Source organism: Schistocerca cancellata, chromosome 3 (assembly GCF_023864275.1).
Source record: "Schistocerca cancellata isolate TAMUIC-IGC-003103 chromosome 3, iqSchCanc2.1, whole genome shotgun sequence".
NCBI classification, from domain to species: Eukaryota; Metazoa; Arthropoda; class Insecta; order Orthoptera; family Acrididae; genus Schistocerca; species Schistocerca cancellata.
The window spans coordinates 292,744,638-292,766,035 of NC_064628.1; the positions used below are offsets into that span (position 1 = coordinate 292,744,638).

A 21,398-nucleotide genomic window follows, 5' to 3' on the forward strand; every position below is an offset into this window, starting at 1 on the left:
GAATGTTCTAATGCTCAAATTAAGAGAAAAAGCACCGAGAAAAAATTGAAATACGAAGGCATTAGAAATCAGGAGACCAGCCCAGTCAGGGGTAGTTTATATTGCTGTTCTAGAAATGCCATATCATTACCGCCCCTAGTATTCGGAGCATGCGCTACTGCATCGCATCTGGATTGTTACCGATTAGCAAGCGCAAATTGTTGACCGTACTGTAACGATCAGCTACCGCTGTCGATGTAACAAGCATGCACGCCCGTACATAATGGCGGCGGCACACTCGCTACCATTGGTCGTGAACCTGCTCCAACTAAGAACTGACTTCAACTGGGGCGTCGCTGACGTCGCTCGGCACTTTTGTGTACGAAGACCCAGCGACCCTGTATACCTCCAATAGCATGAAGAGGAGTCCCGTGACCAACCTAACAAGTGAGCCTCTTGCAAATTTGTTCTGGCCCGTGAAGGCAGTGCCAGCGGCCCACATGTTGGGAGACCTGGAATAGCGTGTCTTCTACGAAAACGGTAGGCGGGACGTGTGTCTCCACAGCTGGTGGAGGAGGAGGAGGACTGAAATCCAAACTAACAGCTACCTTCGGCTTCTACGAATACGCAATATCATGCAAATTCTGTATTAAGTAAAACAGACGTCAGTGTATTGTAATTCATTTGATATGATTTAATCGGCATTTGATTAAATCGACTATTGGACTACTGGGCCAATTAGGCCGTGATCTAATCAGTCGGTTTTTAATTTGAAGACAAAGCTGACTCTCTGATTAAAAATATTAACTAAACTTTACTGGTGCACTTTACGTTTGTCAGAGGGCTGGACTAGCTGCTATTGTGCTTCCTCAACCTTTGTGGCTAGGTCGTGCAATATATCAGTGCTACACGGAGAACTTCGTGACAGCGGACGCTGGGATGGATCGAAGTCCACGTCCTACGTCATCCCAAAGGTGTTCCATTGCGTTCAGGTCGGGACTCTAGGCTGGCCAGTCCATTTCAGGAATGCTATCGTCTACAGACTGTTGGCTCACAGATGCTGCCTTATGACAGGGTACACTCCCATGCTGATACAATCAATCATCATCTCTGAACTGTTCTTCTGCTTTACACAATGCTATAACGTGTGTTCATATACTCCAAAATTTAGCACTTTTTCAAGCGCCAAAAGAAGAGCACACCTTAACCATGAAAAACATCCCAGTGCTGTAACAGCTCCTGTCTGTACTTCGCTGCTGGCTCCGCACCTTACGCCATGTGACGTTCTCCAGGCATTCGGACTGCGACAGGGTACAGCACGATTCACAACTCCAAGTCAGTCGGCTTAAATCATCAGCGCCCGGTGACACCGTTCTTTCAGCGCCACCTCGAGCGTCGCTCAGCGTTGACACTGGAATGTGTGGCTTATGTGGGGCTGCTCGGCCATTGTAAGCCATTCATTTCAACTCCCAAAGCGCAGCCATTGTGATGAGTGGCTTGCTGGTAGCACTTTGGAACTCTGCTGATCTCGTGCTGTTTTTTTTGCAACCACTCTCATCAATGCCCATCGGTCCCTGTCCTTCAGTACATGAGAACTGCCTAACGTCTGTTTAGCTGCGTTTCTACCTTCGCGTTTCAATTCTACAGTCACATCCACTACTGTCGACTAGGGCAGTTTTAGATGGGCTGAAATGTCCGTGGTGGACCTGTCACTCAAGTGACGCACAGTCACTACTCCACGTTCGGTGCCACTGAGGTCTCCTCTCCGATTCATTCTGCTGTTATTGCTCCCTTTCTGACAGAATGCTCCCCGCACCCTTTTCAAATATTGGTTGTAAAATACAGGCGAGTCTTCCTCTCATTGTATTCAGTCGTCGTTTCCGCATTACCTCAGGGTCACTTGAGCTTGTTTCTTCCCATAGATCATTTGAACGATTCTTTATTCCCAGTGTGGAAGTAGTCTGTTTACAGTATGTGTACGCACGATTTGTGTAAAACGTAAACTCTTTAAGCCCAGTCGTAGCGAATTTTCTTCTGGAAAAATTCGAGGAGCAGGCACTGAAACCAGGATACGTTCGTTTTGTGGAGGCATGGTAGAGAGGAACTAGGTCGTTCTGACAAGCATCTCAATGGGATTAGTTCGCCGTGGAGGAGGCGGCAGGCGGAAGTCTAAATTTTCTTGATGTGGTATTTTTCAAGAAAGCTAGTAGCTTAGGCCACACAGTTCACCGAAAACACACACACACCGATAGTTATTCGAATCACCACCCACAACGAAAGCGAGGCATCATAAAAAAGTTGACGGATAGAGCAAAGAACACATGCGAACCAGAGCTGCTTGATAAGGAGTTAAAATATCTTACCAGTGAATTGGTCAAGAATGTTATTAGGCTGCTGAGGTAAAATAGCGTTCAGGCAACCTCGCAGAAATCATAACGTTGCACAAGCGCCTGCGAAATCAAAAGTTTTCCTGGCTGTAGTTAAGGACGTTACTGACCAAATAGGAAAAAATCTTGGGAAAATGTAGCATTTCGGTAATTACAAACGCACCCAGAAGATACAGGATCACGTAAAATTGGCAAAGGATACTCGCAGACCGCTGGAAAAAGACATTTATTGGATTCGGTGTACTTGTGGGGAGGTGTACTTGTGGGGAGGTGTACTTGTGGGGAGGTGTACTTGTGGGGAGGTGTACTTGTGGGGAGGTGTACTTGTGGGGAGGTGTACTTGTGGGGAGGTGTACTTGTGGGGAGGTGTACTTGTGGGGAGGTGTACTTGTGGGGAGGTGTACTTGTGGGGAGGTGTACTTGTGGGGAGGTGTACTTGTGGGGAGGTGTACTTGTGGGGAGGTGTACTTGTGGGGAGGTGTACTTGTGGGGAGGTGTACTTGTGGGGAGGTGTACTTGTGGGGAGGTGTACGTGAGCACCACAAAAGAACTGTCATAAGACGACTAGAAGATAACAAGAACAACTGTAAAAGGGGAGAGCGTATGGATGGGAAGCAACGACCAGTTAAAAGCGATAACGGACTTTGTTCCGAACAACCGCTATTTTACGGAATTTGTGTGGTCCCGATTAATAACAGGTTTATTTTTTACCGATAACCGAGTAAAAAACCGAAATATCAATTAGCCACAGCAACAGTGGTAAAATTTTCCTTTTTAAATAAACCTTTCTTAAAAGAAGTAATTTTTATGCATAAAATTTGCGTTATTTTAAAATATTGCTTTATTACAGAAAATGAAAAAAGTGGTCAGTGCTATTTAAATAGCAGTGCCGAGAGAAGCGAGCAACAAACACACTGCATAAGAACTGGTACGGCACTGCTGAGACAATATGTCCCTGATGCCGTGTGTCGTGGCTTAAGGCACGCGTGCACGTGCAGTGTGCAGGCTTCGCCCTCACCTGGTTTATGCGCTAGTTTCTCGCTGTCGTCGTGGGCCATATATTGTACTGCAGAATGGCACAACCGTAGCCTGGAAATATTTCTACGAAGTGAGATAACTATGCAGTACAGTGCTTCATTTGCTTTAAAAGACAAAAGATTTGTCTGACATTCCTATGAGTTAGTAAGAGGAAAAAGATTAAGGTAACAGTAATAAATTATAAACTTAACAATTATTCATTCATAATGCAAAATAAAGTAGAAAGTAGGTGATCTGCTGCCGATGTCTACTAATATGCCTTTATCTACTTGCAGGCTTTGAAAACGGACAAATGAACATAAAAACAGACCTCAGTTTTCACCCTTTAGCACTGACTGTTCATAATGCCCAAATGCTAATGTGATCCCCGATAACGTGATTTTTGAGCAGAGTTTCTAAAAATTAGAATCAATGCTAGAATGCTGGTTTTTTTTTATTTATTCAATCACTTACATTTTTCGAGAATAGCAGCTAACAGTAGACGGACGAAATTTTCTTTTATTTACCTATTTAATTTAATATTTTCATTCTATGTATCTTAAAACTGACAGTCAAAAATTTTTCAGCCTTTGTTCGATTTCTATGTTTATTACAGAAAGTAGTAGGAATAAAAAATCGAAATCATTTATTTCGGAAACCGGTTGTTTTGAGTGGTTTTAAGTCGGGTTGAAATGGCGTGGAAACAAACCGTATAACCAAAAGCCGGTTGTTTCAGCAATGATTGCCATCCCTACGAGAGAGAGCGACAAATCAGATGTTGCAGAACATGCTCTGCAGCCAGGAGATGACCACATTCGTTTTGATAGGACTTACGTACTAGCAGCCACAAGCGGATGCCACGAAGGCTATTCAGAGACGACATAGAGATTGTTAAACACTCGAAGAATTTCAGTAGGAAGGAAGAGCACGTGCAGTTGACTGACATCTGGATTCCGATGCTGAAGACGACGTGTAGGAGTGTTCCGCCATTGGTAACGGTGGACGGCAGCAAGCGATAACGGCCAATTGCGCTGGGGCACTCAAAGCGAGGCCCACGAGAAAGACAGGCCGCGGTGCGTACGTCACGAAGGTAGTCCTGAACTCGCTCGTTCGCTCAGCTCGGCAGACAAAATGCGTTTCTAAACCTGTTGACTCGCAGCTGGGCGTGTAAGTACTAACGAGAATTGCATCTTCCCCTGAAATCTGCTATTACGAAGTCTTACTGATTGACAGTACAACAGCAAAATTTAATTTAAGATCAATACTCGATATAAACGGTATAACGGCTTGTTTATAGCATTTAGTCCCTTCTGCTGAACAGTACTCATTACATCTTGGAAGTGGTGCCTTATGCAACTGATATTCATTTTAGCATGATTTTGTTTTATTGTACGCCAGTACAGCTGTAACAAATTATAAGTAGACCCATGGACTTCCCATCATTATGGGAATAATAACAGTAAGTTTCCATAATAGCGGATTCCAGTAGAAGATTCAGTTTTCGTTTGTACGGACACGCCTAGTTAAGAGTTAACAAGTGTAGAAACATAGTTTTTCTGCTGAATTGAGCGAGCGAGCGCAGGACTACATTCGTGACGTACACGCCGCGGCCTGTCTTTCTCGTAGACCTCGACTCAAAGCTTGTGACGTCACGCCACTGCAGTCAGTAGCGAGCCAGGGTGTGAATCGGACATTAAAAAAGCTACGATCCTCTTTGAAATTGTCCGCTTCAGATAGGGACGAAACGTGGGTGTTAATGGAAAATCCATCCGACCACGGCATAATAGCTCGGAATATGTTATTGATTGTGGTGTACGATTTGTGCTATCAGCGAATATATAGGGTGGTCCACTGATAGTGACCGGGCCAAATGTCTCACGAAATAAGCATCAAACGAAAAAACTACAAAGAACGAAACTCGTCTAGCTTGAAGGGGAAACCAGATGGCGCTATGGTTAGCCCGCTAGATGGCGTTGCCATGGGTCAAACGGATATCAACCGCGTTTTTTAAAAATAGGAACCCTCATTTTTTATTACATATTCGTGTAGTACGTAAAGAAATAGTAATGTTTTAGTTAGACCACTTTCTTCACTTTGTGATAGATTGCGCTGTAATAGTAAAAAACGTATAAGAATGTGGTATCACGTAACTTCCGCCAGTGCGGACGCTTTTTGCTTCGTGATACATTACCCGTGTTAAAATTGACCGTTTACCAATTGCGGAAAAGGTCGATATCGTGTTGGTGTATGGCTCTTGTGATCAAAATGCCCAACGGGCGTGTGCTATGTATGCTGCTCTATATCCTGGAGGACATCATCCAAGTGACCGGACCGTTCGCCGGATAGTTACGTTATTTAAGGAAACAGGAAGTGTTCAGCCACATGTGAAACGTCAACCACGACCTGCAACAATTGATGATGCCCAAGTAGGTGTTTTAGCTGCTGTCGCGTCTAATCCGCACATCAGTAGCAGACAAATTGCGCGAGAATCGGGAATCTCAAAAACGTCGGTGTTAAGAATGCTACATCAACATCGATTGCACCCGTACGATATTTCTATGCAGCAGGAATTGCATGGCGACGACTTTGAACGTCTTGTACAGTCCTGCCACTAGGCACAAGAGAAATTACGGGACGATGACAGATTTTTTGCAAGCGTTCTATTTAGCGACGAAGCGTCATTCACCAACAGCGGTAACGTAAACCGGCATAATATGCACTATTGGGCAACGGAAAATCTACGATGGCTGCGACAAGTGGAACATCAGCGACCTTGGCGAGTTCATGTATGGTGCGGCGTTATGGGAGGAAGGATATTTGGCCCCCATTTTATCGATGGCAATCTAAATGGTGCAGTGTGTGCTGATTTCCTACGTAATGTTTTACCGATGTTACTACAAGATGTTTCACTGCATTACAGAATGGTGATGTACTTCCAACATGATGTATGTCCGGCACATAGCTAGCGTGCGGTTGAAGCGGTATTGAATAGCATATTTCATGACAGGTGGATTGGTCGTCGAAGCACCATACCACGGCCTGCACGTTCACCGTATCTGACGTCCGCGGATTTCTTTGTGTGGGAAAAGTTGGAGGATATTTGCTATCGTCATCCACCGACAACGCCTGACATGCGTCAGCGCATTGTCAATGCATGTGCGAACATTGCGGAAGGCGAACTACACGCTGTTGAGAGGAATGTCGTTACACGTATTGCCAAATGCATTGAGGTTGACGGACATCATTTTGAGCATTTATTGTATTAATGTGGTATTTACAGGTAATCACGCTGTAATAGCATCCGTTCTTAGAAATAAGTTCACAAAGGTACATGTATCACATTGAAACAACCGAAATAAAATGTTCAAACTTACCCAGGTTCTGTATTTTAATTTTAAAAACCTACCTGTTACCAACTGTTCGTCTAAAATTGTGAGCCATATGTTTGTGACTATTACAGTGCCATCTATCACAAAGCAAAAAATGTGGTCCGACTAAAACATTCATATTTGTATACGTTGTTGCTGCCTTCAGTCCTGAGACTGGTTTGATGCAGCTCTCCATGCTAGTCTATCCTGTGCAAGCTTCTTCATCTCTCAGTACCTACTGCAGCCTACATCCTTCTGAATCTGCTTAGTGTATTCATCTCTTGGTCTCCCTCTACCATTTTTACCCTCCAATTTGACCCCTGTACCAAATTGGTGATCACTTGATGCCTCAGAACGTGTCCTACCAACCGATCCCTTCTTCTAGTCAAGTTGTGGCATAAGCTCCTCTTCTCCCCAATTCTATTCAATACCTCCTCATTAGTTATGTGATCTACCCATCTAATCTTCAGTATTTTTCTGTAGCACCACATTTCGAAAGCTTCTATTCTCTTCTCGTCTAAACTATTTATGGTCCATGTTTCACTGCCATACATGGCTACACTCCATACAAATACTTTCAGAAACGACTTCCTGCCACTTAAATCTATACTCGATGTTAACAAATTTCTCTTCTTCAGAAACGCTTTCGTTGCCATTGCCAGTCTACATTTTATATCCTCTCTACTTCGACCATGATCAGTTATTTTGCTCCCCAAATAGCAAAACTCCTTTACTACTTTATGTGTCTCATTTCCTAAGCTAATTCCCTCAGCATCAGCCGACTTCACTCGACTACATTCCATTATCCTCGTTTTGCTTTTGTCGATGTTCATCTTACACCCTCCCTTCAAGACACTGTCCATTCCGTTCAACTGCTCTTCCAAGTCCTTTGCTGTCTCTGATAGAATTACAATGTCATCGGCGAACCACAAAGTTTTTATTTCTTCTCCATGGATTTTAATGCCTACTCCGAACTTTTCTTTTGTTTCCTTTACTGCTTGCTCAATATACAGATTGAATAGCATCGGGGAGAGGCTACAACCCTGCCTCCCTCCCTTCCCAACCATTGCTTCCCTTTCATACCCCTCGACTTTTATAACTGCCATCTGGTTTCTGTACAAATTGTAAATAGCCTTTCGCTCTCTGTATTTTTCCCCCTGCCACGTTCAGAATTTGAAAGAGAGTATTTCAATCAACATTGTGACAAGCTTTCTCTAAGTCTACAAATGCTAGAAACGTAGGTTTGCCTTTCCTTAATCTTTCTTCTAAGATAAGTCGTAGGGTCAGTATTGCCTCACGTGTTGCAACATTTCTACGGAATCCAAACTGATCTTCCCCGAGGTCGGCTTCTACCAGTTTTTCCATTCGTCTGTAAAGAATTCGCGTTAGTATTTTGCAGCTGTGGCTTATTAAACTGATAGTTCCGTAGGTTTCACATCTGTCAACAGCTGCTTTCTTTGGGATTGGGATTATTATATTCTTCTTGAAGTCTGAGGGAATTTCGCCTGTCTCATACATCTTGCTCACCAGATGGTAGAGTTTTGTCAGGACTGGCTCTCCTAAGGCTGTCAGTCGTTCTAATGGAATGTTGTCTACTCCCGGCGCCTTGTTTCGACTCAGGTCTTTCAGTGCTCTGTCAAACTCTTCACGCAGTATCGTATCTCCCTTTTCATCTTCATCTACATCCTCTTCCATTTCCATAATATTGTCCTCAAGAACATCGCCCCTGTATAGACCCTCTATATACTCCTTCCACCTATCTGCTTTCCCTTCTTTGCTTACTACGCTAATATGTAATAAAAAAAGAGGGTTCCTATTTTAAAAAACGCAGTTTATATCCTTTTGACCTATGGCAGCGCCATCCATCAGGCCAACCATAGCGCCATCTGGTTTCCCCCCTTCAAGCTAGACAAGTTTCGTTCTTTGTAGTTTTCTCGTTTGAAGCTTATTTCGTGAGATATTTGGCCCGGTCACGATCAATGGACCACCCTATATGTCTTGTAGCCATACTCATCCATCTGCCCTTAAAAGCGAGGCGTGCCTCTACGCTGACGTGTCTTTTACCGGTGTCACAGGGAGACGGGCGGTACGCGGCCATCGAGGTGACGGCGGAGTCTGCCCCGGCGCCGCCTCCGTCGCTGCAGGTGCGCCGCGGCAGCGAGCCGGCGCTCAACCAGCTGGTGGCGTCGGCGGCGCCAGTAGGTGGCGCGGGGGCGGCGCAGGGCGACCCGCTGGGGGGCGGCGGGGGCGGCGGCGTGGGCGTGCTGCTGCTCGCGGCCGACGGCGGCTCCAAGCGCTGGTCGGCCACGCCCGCCGTCCCGACGGAGCCCGACGGCGAGGCCCGCGGCGACGCCGGCGACAAGGACGCCGCCTGCCGCGTGCCGGCCAACGGCAGGCTGCGCGCGCCGCCCGCCAGGAAGGTGAGCCAGCGCTCGAATGACGGCGTCGATGTCGTACCGTCGTACAGCGCCAGATTTTCACCTGGTGGTCACAGCTGGATCTAATTTGTTTTAGAGTGTAAATCGATTAAGGATTAACACATTAGCGTGTCTACCAAGTTTCGCTGCCATACGATAATTACAGCTCACACTGGACCTCCCAGAGTAACTGCACTTCAATTACAACCACCCGCTACTAGCTGATATGTCGCACAGCTCAGCTTGTGTATGTATCGCACTTATGAATTCCGTGTTCCTGTCGTTTGACTTCATCTCCATTCCTGTAGACAAGAAAGAAATGGAGTGCCTTTTCGTACTGAAGCGATGTCATATGGTTTCACCACTTACTTTACGTGGAGACAACGAAGTTTTTAGGGCTCACACTGGACAGGAAACTTTGTTGGTCTCCGCATGTCTCTTATTTGGCTGCCCGTTGTACACGTTCCCTTAATGTCCTCCGTGTTCTTAGTGGTTCATCTTGGGGAGCGGATCGCACTGTCCTGCTTCGCTTATATCGGTTCATAGTCCGATCAAAGCTGGATTATGGGAGCCTCGTCTGCTCGGCCATCCCTCTTACGCCGTCTCAACTCCATCCATCACCGGGGGTTACGTCTTGCGACCGGAGCATTCTATACTAGTCCCGTCGAGAGTCTTTATGCTGAAGCTGCCGAATTACCATTGACCTACTGGCGCGACGTACTGCTTTGTCGGTATGCCTGCCGGCTGTTGTCAGTGCCCGCCCACACCTCTTATCAGTCCTCCTTCGACGATTCTCTCGACCGTCAGTATGGGTTGTATGTCTCTGCCCTGCTGCCCCCTGGAGTCCGCTTTCGTCGCCTGCTTCGACAATTGAATTTTGCCCTCCCTACCACCTTCAGAGAGGGTGAGAGCCCGACACCACCTTGGCTCCAGGCTCCGGGTCACATTCATCTTGACCTCAGCTCGCTCCCGAAGGTGGGTACTCCGGATGCAGTGTATTGCTCACGGTTTGTCGAACTTCGTGCGCGACTCGCCAGTAACACCTTTATTTACACTCATGGCTCCAAAACTGACGATGGTGTCAGCTGTACCTTTGTCGTCGGGGACGTCACCTTTAAATACCGGCTCCCCGACCAGTGCTCCAGCTTTACGGCCGAGCTTTTTGCTCTCTATCAGGCCGTTCAGTATGACCGCCGCCACCGCCATTCTCCGTATGTACTTTGCTCTGATTCACTCAGTGCTCTTCAGAGCCTTGGAGCTCCATATCCGGTCGATCCCTTGGTGCAACGTATCCAGCAATCCCTCCATTCTTTTGCTGATGATGGCTCTCCTGTTAGTTTTATGTGGGTTCCAGGCCATCTTGGAGTGCCTGGGAATGAGGCTGCTGATGCTGCGGCCAAGGCTGCAGTCCTCCTGCCACGGCCAGCCTCCCTTTGTGTCCCATCGTCTGACATTAGTAGGGTTGTTTGTAAGAGGTTTGTGTCATTATGGCGGGATACTTGGTCGTCAATTCAAAGAAATAAGCTCCGGGCCATAAAACCGTTCCCAACAGCTTGGACAACCTCCTCCCGACCATCTCGGCGAGAGGTGGTCATTTTCGCCAGGTTGCGGATTGGGCATTGCCGGTTTAGCCACCGCTACTTGCTATCCGGTGACCCCGCTCCGCAGTGCCCTTGTGGTCATGCATTAACAGTGCGCCATGTTTTATTGTTGTGTCCCCTTTTTAATCAATCTCTTGTTGTCCTGTCTCTGCCATCTACCTTACAGGAAATTTTAGCTGATGACGCTCGAGCAGCTGCTCGTGTTCTTCGTTTTATTACTTTGACGGACTTTCCAAAGACATCTAACTGTTTCAATTAGTTTATCTGCGTCTTTGTAAGAACTTTCTGGTGTCCCCCCCCCCCCTTGAGTTTTACCAGATTATATGTGCATTTACATTCGTGACTGGGCGCTAATGACCTTAGTAGTTGAGCGCCCTAAAACCCCACAAAAAAACACTTACTTTACATGACTCAGCAGCGCAGAGCTGTAACGCTACAAAGAGGAAGCTAGGGTGATAATGGGAAACAAGCATTTACAGAGACGGATGTGTCCTGGCCGTAAGATACTCACTCTGTCCTATGCGCACACCATCGGTAGCACCCCGGCCCCACCTTGGCAGCTACCTGCAACAGCTTGTTCCATCACTGTTAACGGGCCGTACGGAAATACGAATATTTCGACATTGGTACAATGTTTACGGCAACACTGTTGTGGGGAGACGTTGGTGTAAGATATGGCCCGTATAAATGCATTTGGACTAAATACGAATGGATTGGACAAAAATATGGAAACACCGCGAGAAATTCATGCTCGAACATAAATGCAGATACTAGTCAAGCGTCGGCCGGGCTGCCCGAGCGGTTCTTGGCGCTACAGTCTGGAACCGCGCGACCGCTACGGTCGCAGGTTCGAATCCTGCCTCGGGCATGGATGTGTGTGATGTCCTTAGGTTGGTTAGTTTTAAGGAAGTTCTAAGTTCCTGGGGGCTGACGACCTCAGATGTTAAGTTCCGTAGTGCTCAGAGCCATTTGAGTCATTTCCTTCTTTTTTTTCGAAAATGGTATTTAACAAAAAATATTAAGTTATTATTATTAAGTTATTAAGAAATGTCTGTGAAAAATCTTCCTTATGTGTGAAGAAAGCGGCAACCGTACGTGGGTGTCACAGGAGTCCGTGTCAGCTCGGCGCGCGCTGCAGCTGCCGGGCGACTGGCGGGACGCGGAGGCGTCTGCGTCGGCGAATCGGTTCGCGCGCGACGGCGGCTCGCGGCTGTCGATGCAGTTCGGCAGCGACGCGCGGTGGGCGGACGCCGCGGACCGCGTGGCGTCGCGGTCGCTGCCTCGGGACGCGCGCTGCCGGCGCGAGCCTCTGGGGCAGGCCACTGCCACCCCCGCCTCCGCCTCACCGCCCCCGCCGGCCCCCTTCCTGCAGCGGCCGCGAAGGCCGCAGCGCCGCGGCTCCACCTCCGACGAGGACGACGATCTCGCACCCGAACAGTGAGTTCACACCACTCTGGTCACCTCTCGTCATTTCGCATATCTACACAGGTTTCCTGCTTCGTCTTTTTAGGATTCCGTACCTCAGTCGGTAAAAACGGAACCCTAGTGTCGTTTCATACTCGCCCGGTACGGCAAGAAAGGAAGACTGAACTGATTGTTGGTGTTAGGCCGGTAGTATACTATCAAATTTCTTTGTCAAAGATTTGATCAGAGATGTGATCAAATATTCCGTCAAATACAGGGTGTTACAAAAAGGTACGGCCAAACTTTCAGGAAACATTCCTCAAACACAAATAAAGAAAAGATGTTATGTGGACATGTGTCCGGAAACGCTTAACTTCCATGTTAGAGCTCATTTTAGTTTCGTCAGTATGCACTGTACTTCCTCGATTCACCGCCAGTTGGCCCAATTGAAGGAAGGTAATGTTGACTTCGGTGCTTGTGTTGACATGCGACTCATTGCTCTACAGTACTAGCATCAAGCACATCAGTACGTAGCATCGACAGGGTAGTGTTCATCACGAACGTGGTTTTGCAGTCAGTGCAATGTTTACAAAAGCGGAGTTGGCACATGCCCATTTGATGTATGGATTAGCACGGGGCAATAACCGTGGCGCGGTACGTTTGTATCGAGACAGATTTCCAGAACGAAGGTGTCCGGACAAGAAGACGTTGGAAGCAATTGATCGGCGTCTTAGGGAGCACGAAACATTCCAGCCTATGACTCGCGACTGGGGAAGACCTAGAACGACGAGGACACCTGCAATGGACGAGGCATTTCTTCGTGCAGTTGACGATAACCCTAATGTCAGCGTCAGAGAAGTTGCTGCTGTACAAGGTAATGTTGACCACGTCACTGTATGGAGAGTGCTACGGGAGAACCAGTTGTTTCCGTACCACGTACAGCGTGTGCAGGCACTATCAGCAGCTGACTGGCCTCCACATACCTGGGTGAAGCCGTGGGTTTTACGACGACACGATAAAAGCATTCAATAAAACTTGTTACGTACATCAGTTACTTACGAATGGATGATGGATGAGCATACATTTCTGTATGTGCTCAATGAAGTGTATCCTCATATCATAAAGCACGATATTCACTTAAGAACTGCTACATCTGCAGAAGACAGGCTCACTGTAACACTCAGATTCCTTGCTACAGGAGAGGGTTGGGTTAGGTCAGCTCAGGTCTCCAATCGTCTTAATCTATTTTTGTATTCAGCGTGCATCACGTTGTAAAGCACCTCATCAGCTTCATACATCTCTATTAATTTTGTAGTTGTCGGCACACACCAATTGTATTTACCGGCAATGTTTATAAAAACACTACAGACGACAGAATGCTGCAGCGATGCTAGCGCTCCATGTAGTAACATGTCACACTGCAGAGAACAGAAGACAAGCGACTTCTTTGATCAAATCTACAGCGAGGCCCTAGATTTGATCAAATATTTGACGACATTTGACAAAGTTTCCTATTACACCATCAAATATCTTTGACAAAGATATTTGACAAAGAAATTTGATAGTGTAATACCGGCCTTAATAACGATCATCCTCCTTTACCTCCTCTGCATTACTGCAGGTGACGTGTCACTGAGCGCATTTGTTCTGTGCATGCAGTACACGTGAGGCGCCTAGTTGTTTCCACTGCACTGTGTGGAATACGAAGGTTCTGTTATAGTTCACTAACCTGCTGTCTTCACGTTGATGTCCCCAGCGCAGAAAACAGTACGCAGGACGTATGTTCTGTATCTTGAGGCTGAAACTGACATTTAGCGAGGTTCTGTTCTGAAATAATTTATCACGTCTTTGGGATGCCACTCGCGTATTTTAATATAGCCACACGAGAAGACTACATGATCTTAATACAACTCCTTCACGTACAGCAAAGTAAATGATTAAGCACAATGTTTACTAAAACGTATCTTCACACTATTTGTGGCACGTGTCTGTGCCTCATGACTGCCGGAGTGAATCTTTTAATACTGAATACTGGCAAACACATCCTGCTACAGACAACATGACTGTACATCTCGACTGCCTAATCTTGAGTGACGAACAGGAACTTAAATAAAAATTGGAAACACATCCTACGACAGACAAAACATCTTTTCTTCTCGACTGCCTAATCCAGAGTGACGAACAGCCCGAAACACTTCGCGCGCCATACCAGAAAAGGCGTGACCCGAATGCTTCCGAAGTGCTTCGTCTGCAATTTCGTCAGTCTTTTGTTTTTGATTTAAATTGTTTTTAATAATTCTAAAATGACTCAGTTTTTACAGTTTCTAACTCTCAATTCAACAAGAACCGATATTTTGATCAGACAGAATGGGCATATTTTAAGCGAGACGGAACAGTTCAAGTTCCTAGGCATTCGGATAGATAGTAAGCAGTCGTGGAAAGCCCATGTTCAGGATCTTGTTCAGAAACTAAATGATGCTTTATTTACCATTAGAACAGTATCTGAAATAAGTGACACTTCAACACGAAAAGTAGTCTACTTCGCATATTTTCATACGCTTATGTCATATGGTATTATTCTTTGGGGTAATTCTTCTGATTCAAAAAGGGTATTTTTGGCTCAAAAACGGGCTGTTCGAGCTATATGTGGTGTAAAATCGAGAACCTCTTGTCGACCCCTATTCAATAGTCTGGGAATTCTGACATTGCCCTCACAGTATATATTTTCTTTAATGTCGTTTGTTGTTAGCAATATTAGCTTATTCCCAAGAGTTAGCAGTTTTCACTCGGTTAATACTAGGCAGAAATCAAATCAGCATGTGGAATGCACTTCCTTGACTCTTGTGCAGAAAGGAGTGCAGTATTCTGCTGCATCCATTTTCAATAAGCTACCACAAGAACTCAAAAATCTTAGCAGTAGCCCAAACGCTTTTAAGTCTAAACTGAAGAGTTTCCTCATGGCTCACTACTCCTATTCCGTCGAGGAGCTCCTGAAACAGCTAAAAAATTAAGCAAATTCCAGTGTTACATTGTTGATTTTCTTTATTTAAACTTAAGACTTGTCGCCTGAATATGTTTCTTATATTTCATTTTATCTGTTTCTACTATCGTGTTATAATTTCATGTATTGTCTCGTTCCATGACCATGGAGACTTCTCCTTAATTTGGTCCCACGGAACAATAAATAAATAAAAATATGTAAAAATAAACTGATTGATAGTCAGCTGTTGAGAGATATTTATATTAGAAAGTGAATTCATTCCAATGAGTAGTTTAACTAATAATAATAATTATTATTATACTTTAACGTTTTGGCGCCCTTGCTCCGAACACAGCAGCCAACCAGAGCAGTAGCATTATGCAGGCGGTCTTTCTCACGGGAATGGTACCGAATCTAACATCTGTCATAGGTACCTCACACCACATTTCGTCATCTATATACGTCTTGCATCTCCACTGCTCTGGGAACAGCTTCTTGGAGCCTAATATGATGGCTGACTAAGCCAGAAATATTACACCGGCCACCGTGAAGTATGTTGTATGAGACATTTCGCATTTGCTACGCGCCGGCTAAGGCTGCGGTCACAGTGGTACCGATAGTGGTGGGTTTCGCCGACGACCGACGTCGGCCGAAGACTGCAGATATTCTCAAATTATTTCGCAACTACAAGTGCGGTCTCAATGCATCCTATCTCATCGCCCGCACGTAAAGATTTCGGAGGACCATCGCCAAAATTCAAATCAGTTTTCTTGTTTCTGCCATAACGCGCGACGCAAAATTGGGACTATGAGAAACTGGTGAGTTTAGTCGGAGGAGGAGTTTGTGGCGTCCTGACGATGAAAATCATCATCAGAATATAGGCCAGACTCTATGGACTGAAATTGCAGGTTTATTGGAAACAGCAAGTAGACAAAACTTTTACCGCATATTTAAGGTGAAGGTTATAGCCTAGAAAAATAATCTGTTCAAGTGACAAGGATGGCTTATCTCATGCTTAAAGTTACAGCTTTAGGCTGTGGTGGGTGGACATTAGCTGTCTACAAATTGTTATTATTATTATTATTTCTTTACTTTCTCAGACGTTAAGTCTGGTTAAAAATGGAAAGTGACGCGAACCTTGATCAAGCGTCACTATTATTGAAAGTTCCTGGCAGATTAAAACTGTGTGCCAGACCGAGACTCAAACTCGGAACCTTTGCCTTTCGTGGGCAAGTGCTGTACTATCTGAGTTACCCAAGCATGACCCAAGCCCCGTCCTCACAGCTTCACTTCTGCCAGTACCTCGTCTCCTACCTTCCAAAGTTTACAGAAGCTCTCCTGCGGACCTTATTATTATTATTGCTTGCTGCCGTTTTTATACCACTAGGGAGGTGATTCTGTTATATGAAGTGATTTGCAAATGTGATGTGTGTATGTTTTTCCATTTTCCAGTGCTGTCGGTGTTCAGAGTATCTTATTCTAAACTTTATTTATCTTTCACACTTACGCTGAATGACAGTCATTGAAGGTTAATTGACTTGTGTTTGCACAACTTCAGATAAATTCAGCAAAACATATTTCCAGTACGTATAGAAATGTGATTCGAATTCTATTACAAATGCGATATTTGCATTAAAGATACAGTTCTGCTTCAGGCAAAAACTAGAAGTGACACGTTGACATTTGATGCCTGACAATTACATTTTTCCAATAATTAGGCTTACACCACATTCTGAAAAGTACAGTTTCAAGATTTTTGTGTGGTATGTTGTATGATATTTACGATGCCCTAAATAATAATTTCAAAGCTAATATTTTCACTCTTGCACCCCAAATACTACAAAATTTTTAAATTTATTCTGTAGCAAATATTGGAGCTATGTTTCGTGCAGGTGCACTAAAGGTTGCTATAATATAGTTGATTTTCTTTATTAAAAGGTACAAGCAATCTGAAATACTACTGGCACAGAAAAATCTTGTTACTCCTGTTCCTCACCCAACCTACAGCCTGGACTCGCACCTTCTGATTTGAATCTGTATGGCCCGATGAAGAATGCAACCTGCTGAAAGCAGTACATGGATGATGCGGAGGTTATTGATGTGAAAGATGTTAGCTCCGATGCTGACCAGTAACGTGATACCACGCGGTTATACATACCATCCCAATAAGATGGCGTAAGACTGTCAAATGTTGAAAAACAGGATTTTGTAACCAAAAAAGTGGAGAATAATATGGTGTATTGGAATTCTACACCCCTCGTAGATTCACAGGCTTCACCAGTATAGAAACCAAGATCCACAACTGAATAATGGGCTCCATGAAACCTACTGCTTCTGGACGCAGGGTTGTCAGGTTCTTAAGAATTCCCGACTTTGTTTAGAGTCAAAACACACAGCTACAGCTTCTAAACTGAACCAAGGCGGATTTTTTTCGAAACAGCATCTCTAAAGCTACAATTAACACACACAGGTCTAGAACTGACATGTATATTTTACGATTAATTGTTTATTGTTTACTGTTCTTACGAACTTACTTTCTTTTGCGTTTTCGAGACCGACTGATAAACTCATGTTCTGTACGCTGCAGTGCTTATGTGTTTCTTTACATTTTCACCTCCGTGAAAGAGCCTGAACACAGAGTTATAATAATCATCTTTGTTAAGCTGTTATTAAGTCTTACAGCATTGATTATTAAAGCAGAACTTCAACGTACAACACAACAAATTCCATGGCCGGCCGCAGTGGTCGAGTGGTTCTAGGTGCAGCAGTCTGGAACCGAGAGACCGCTATGGTCGCAGGTTCGAATCCTGCCTCGGGCATGGATGTGTGTGATGTCCTTAGTTTAGTTAGGTTTAACTAGTTCTAAGTTCTAGGGGACTAATGACCTCCGAAGTTGAGTCCCATAGTGCTCAGAGCCATTTTTTGAACAAAATCCATGGGCCCCAGCTGCTTATCATCCGCCAAACGGTTCACGAGAAACTATGCGGAACTACGCACGGCCTCCATTTGGATGAAATTAACCGATGCAGCGAGCGGAAAACACATCGCGTGTACGTAGCTTTTGAGCCACTGTCTGTATCAACAGCATTTATGCATTTCAGACTTTTTTACAAGATGGTTGTAAGAGAGGAAAGTGTGTTTACTGTAAATGGTCCTATTTCCAGAGGCGGTTGTTGCAAGCGGATGACGACGTCACATGATCGATTTCAGGCGAACACCTCTGTAGCGTACAAATACACGTGTCAACAGGGTGCTGAGGCTTGCCTACCACAGTGCAGCCAACTAAACGTCCTAACGTGTGCTACATACTTCCCCGAAAATACAAGTTACACTTGGAGGTAAAACTTGCTGAAATGTTGTTCGAAATCAAAATCTGAAATCGTATTACCTTTTGGGATATTTAATAAAGATCCTAACTGCAACAATTACGCACTTTTATCACAAGGGAAGGGAAAGGTACGAAATACGTGACTTAATAAGCAGTGGCACAGCAAACAACAATGGCTACTTCACGCAGTACCGGTACTGGTACCTAGCTAAAATTGGGGTCAACAAAAGAAAAAAGTGACAACCCGTTGGTGCCTTCCAACTAATGCCATTTTAGACTACTCGTACTCATTCTTAGTATGCATTTTACAGTTCGTGAAGCATACTTACATATGGATCCGTAGTCAGACGGTAAAACTAATAAACTGCCAGCGCTACGAAGAAGGGACAGTTGAAATTGAAAACGATTTTGAGGTAATTTGTATGTAATAATACAGGGTTACTACAAATGATTGAAGCGATTTCACAGCTCTACAATAACTTTATTATTTGAGATATTTTCACAATGCTTTGCACACACATACGAAAACTCAAAGTTTTTTTAGGCATTCACAAATGTTCGATATGTGCCCCTTTAGTGATACGGCAGACATCAAGCTGATAATAAAGTTCCTCCCAGACTCGGCGCAGCATGTCCCCATCAATGAGTTCAAAAGCATCGTTGATGCGAGCTCGCAGTTCTGGCACGTTTCTTGGTAGAGGAGGTTTAAACACTGAATCTTTCACATAACCCCACAGAAAGAAATTGCATGGGGTTAAGTCGGGAGAGTGTGGAGGCCATGACATGAATTGCTGATCATGATCTCCACCACGACCAATCCATCGGTTTTCCAATCTCCTGTTTAAGAAATGCCGAACATCATGATGGAAGTGCGGTGGAGCACCATCCTGTTGAAAGATGAAGTCTGTGCTGTCGGTCTCCAGTTGTGGCATGAGCCAATTTTCCAGCATGTCCAGATACATGTGTCCGGTAACGTTTTTTTCACAGAAGAAAAAGGGGCCGTAAACTTTAAACTGTGAGACTGCACAAAACACGTTAACTTTTGGTGAATTGCGAATTTGCTGCACGAATGCGTGAGGATTCTCTACCACCCAGATTCACACATTGTGTCTGTTCACTTCACCATTAAGAAAAAATGTTACTTCATCACTGAAAACAAGTTTCGCACTGAACGCATCCTCTTCCATGAGCTGTTGCAACCGTGCCGAAATTTCAAAGCGTCTGACTTTGTCATCGGGTGTCAGGGCTTGTAGCAATTGTAAACGGTAAGGCTTCTGCTTCAGCCTTTTCCGTAAGATTTTCCAAACCGTCGGCTGTGGTACGTTTAGCTCCCTGCTCGCTTTATTCGTCGACTTCTGCGGGCTACGCGTGAAACTTGCCCACACGCGTTCAACCGTTTCTTTGCTCACTGCAGGCCGACCTGTTGATTTCCCCTTACAGAGGCATCCAGAAGCTTTAAACTGCGCATACCATCGCCAAATGGAGTTAGCAGTTGGTGGATCCTTGTTGAACTTCGTCCTGAAGTGCGTTGCACTGTTATGACTGACGGATGTGAGTGCATTTCAAGCACGACATACGCTTTCTCGGCTCCTGTCGCCATTTTGTCTCACTGCACTCTCGAGCGCTCTGGCGGCAGAAACCTGAAGTGCGACTTCAGCCTAACAAAACTTTGAGTTTTTCTATGTATCTGTAGTGTGTCGTGACCATATGTCAATGAATGGAGCTACAGTGAATTTATGAAATTGCTTCAATCATTTGTAATAGCCCTGTATCTGTTGACTCCACAGAAAGCATACGGAAATTTATAGATGATTAGTAATGTGGAACGCCACTTCTAAAGATTATTTGAGATGCGATGCCCTGAATGTCAAGTATTACATAAACAGTCTCCGATCATATTAATATAAAAAATAAGTCTCGAAGTAGGAAAACGGAGGAGCGGGAGAAGAAGAAGAAGCCCAGAAATTTATGGAAAGTGTAGGCGTATAAGAGACAGTGGACAAATATTCATGCTGTGGCAACTTTGTAGCATAACAGTTCAGGAGCCCGACATCTGAACAAAGGAAAAGATAGGGTACATGTAGCTCCTCGACATTGAAATGGGTACTGATGATGCAAAAAATACAAAATCAATATGCAACCTCCGTTCTAGTGGATTCAGGGGTCTGCGGCTTTCCGTAATTCTGCAGTTTAGCAAACAGAAAGTCTAAAATCTCACTATGACGTGAAATTTGCTGACAAAACGTCGCTGTTACTTTGTACATCTTGCACCTCTGTTATTTAGACGCTTTTATTTACCATAGTCCAGTCACCTTCGCGCTTCGTTTTTCTGTCACCATTACATCACATGATCACAATACACGCAGCACCAACTCCTAGCAAACTTAAGCGTGACCAAAATCTGTTCTTAATAATTGGGACAAGAATTATATCTTTCGTTCAAATAGGCGAAATTTTTAGGTTGTTCCGTACTTGAGAACTGGCAGGTGAAAAATGCCTTGTGCAACAGAAGTGGCAACATGTTGGCAGCCTATAATGCGAAGCTCCCATTGGCGCATTGTAGCGGGAGCAGTCCAATCTGCTAGTTGTCAAGTGCCAGGTATTTTAGTTCATCCCCAGAAGAAAGAAAAAAAAATTGTTTTGCGAATCCACACGTGGCCAGGCATATCAGATCATGCCTGAGCTCAGCAATTCAGTTCCTGTGACTTGCAGACATTTCTTTAAGTAACTTGGGATATTCACAGCGCCTTCGCAATACATATATTCACTTATGAAATTTGTCATTAATAACCCATCTCACTTTGGCACAGAAAGGGGTGAATTATGCTGCCACAAAAATCTTTGGTCGTTTGCCAAATAGTATTAAAAGTCTGACTAATAGCCAACCAACATTTAAAACTAAATTAAAAGAATTTCT

At 44.7% G+C, this 21,398-nt stretch overlaps 1 protein-coding gene across 1 annotated transcript in view; it reads left to right on the top strand.

Annotated features, from left to right (window-relative positions):
- Nucleotides 1-21,398, top strand: part of LOC126176277 (partitioning defective 3 homolog) — a 286,886-nt gene that overhangs the window by 140,882 nt on the left and 124,606 nt on the right. The window contains exons 4-5 of the mRNA XM_049923426.1: nt 8,827-9,171; nt 11,878-12,206. Of these exons, the coding sequence (XP_049779383.1) occupies nt 8,827-9,171; nt 11,878-12,206 (674 nt within the window). The remainder of the gene's footprint in view (nt 1-8,826; nt 9,172-11,877; nt 12,207-21,398) is intronic.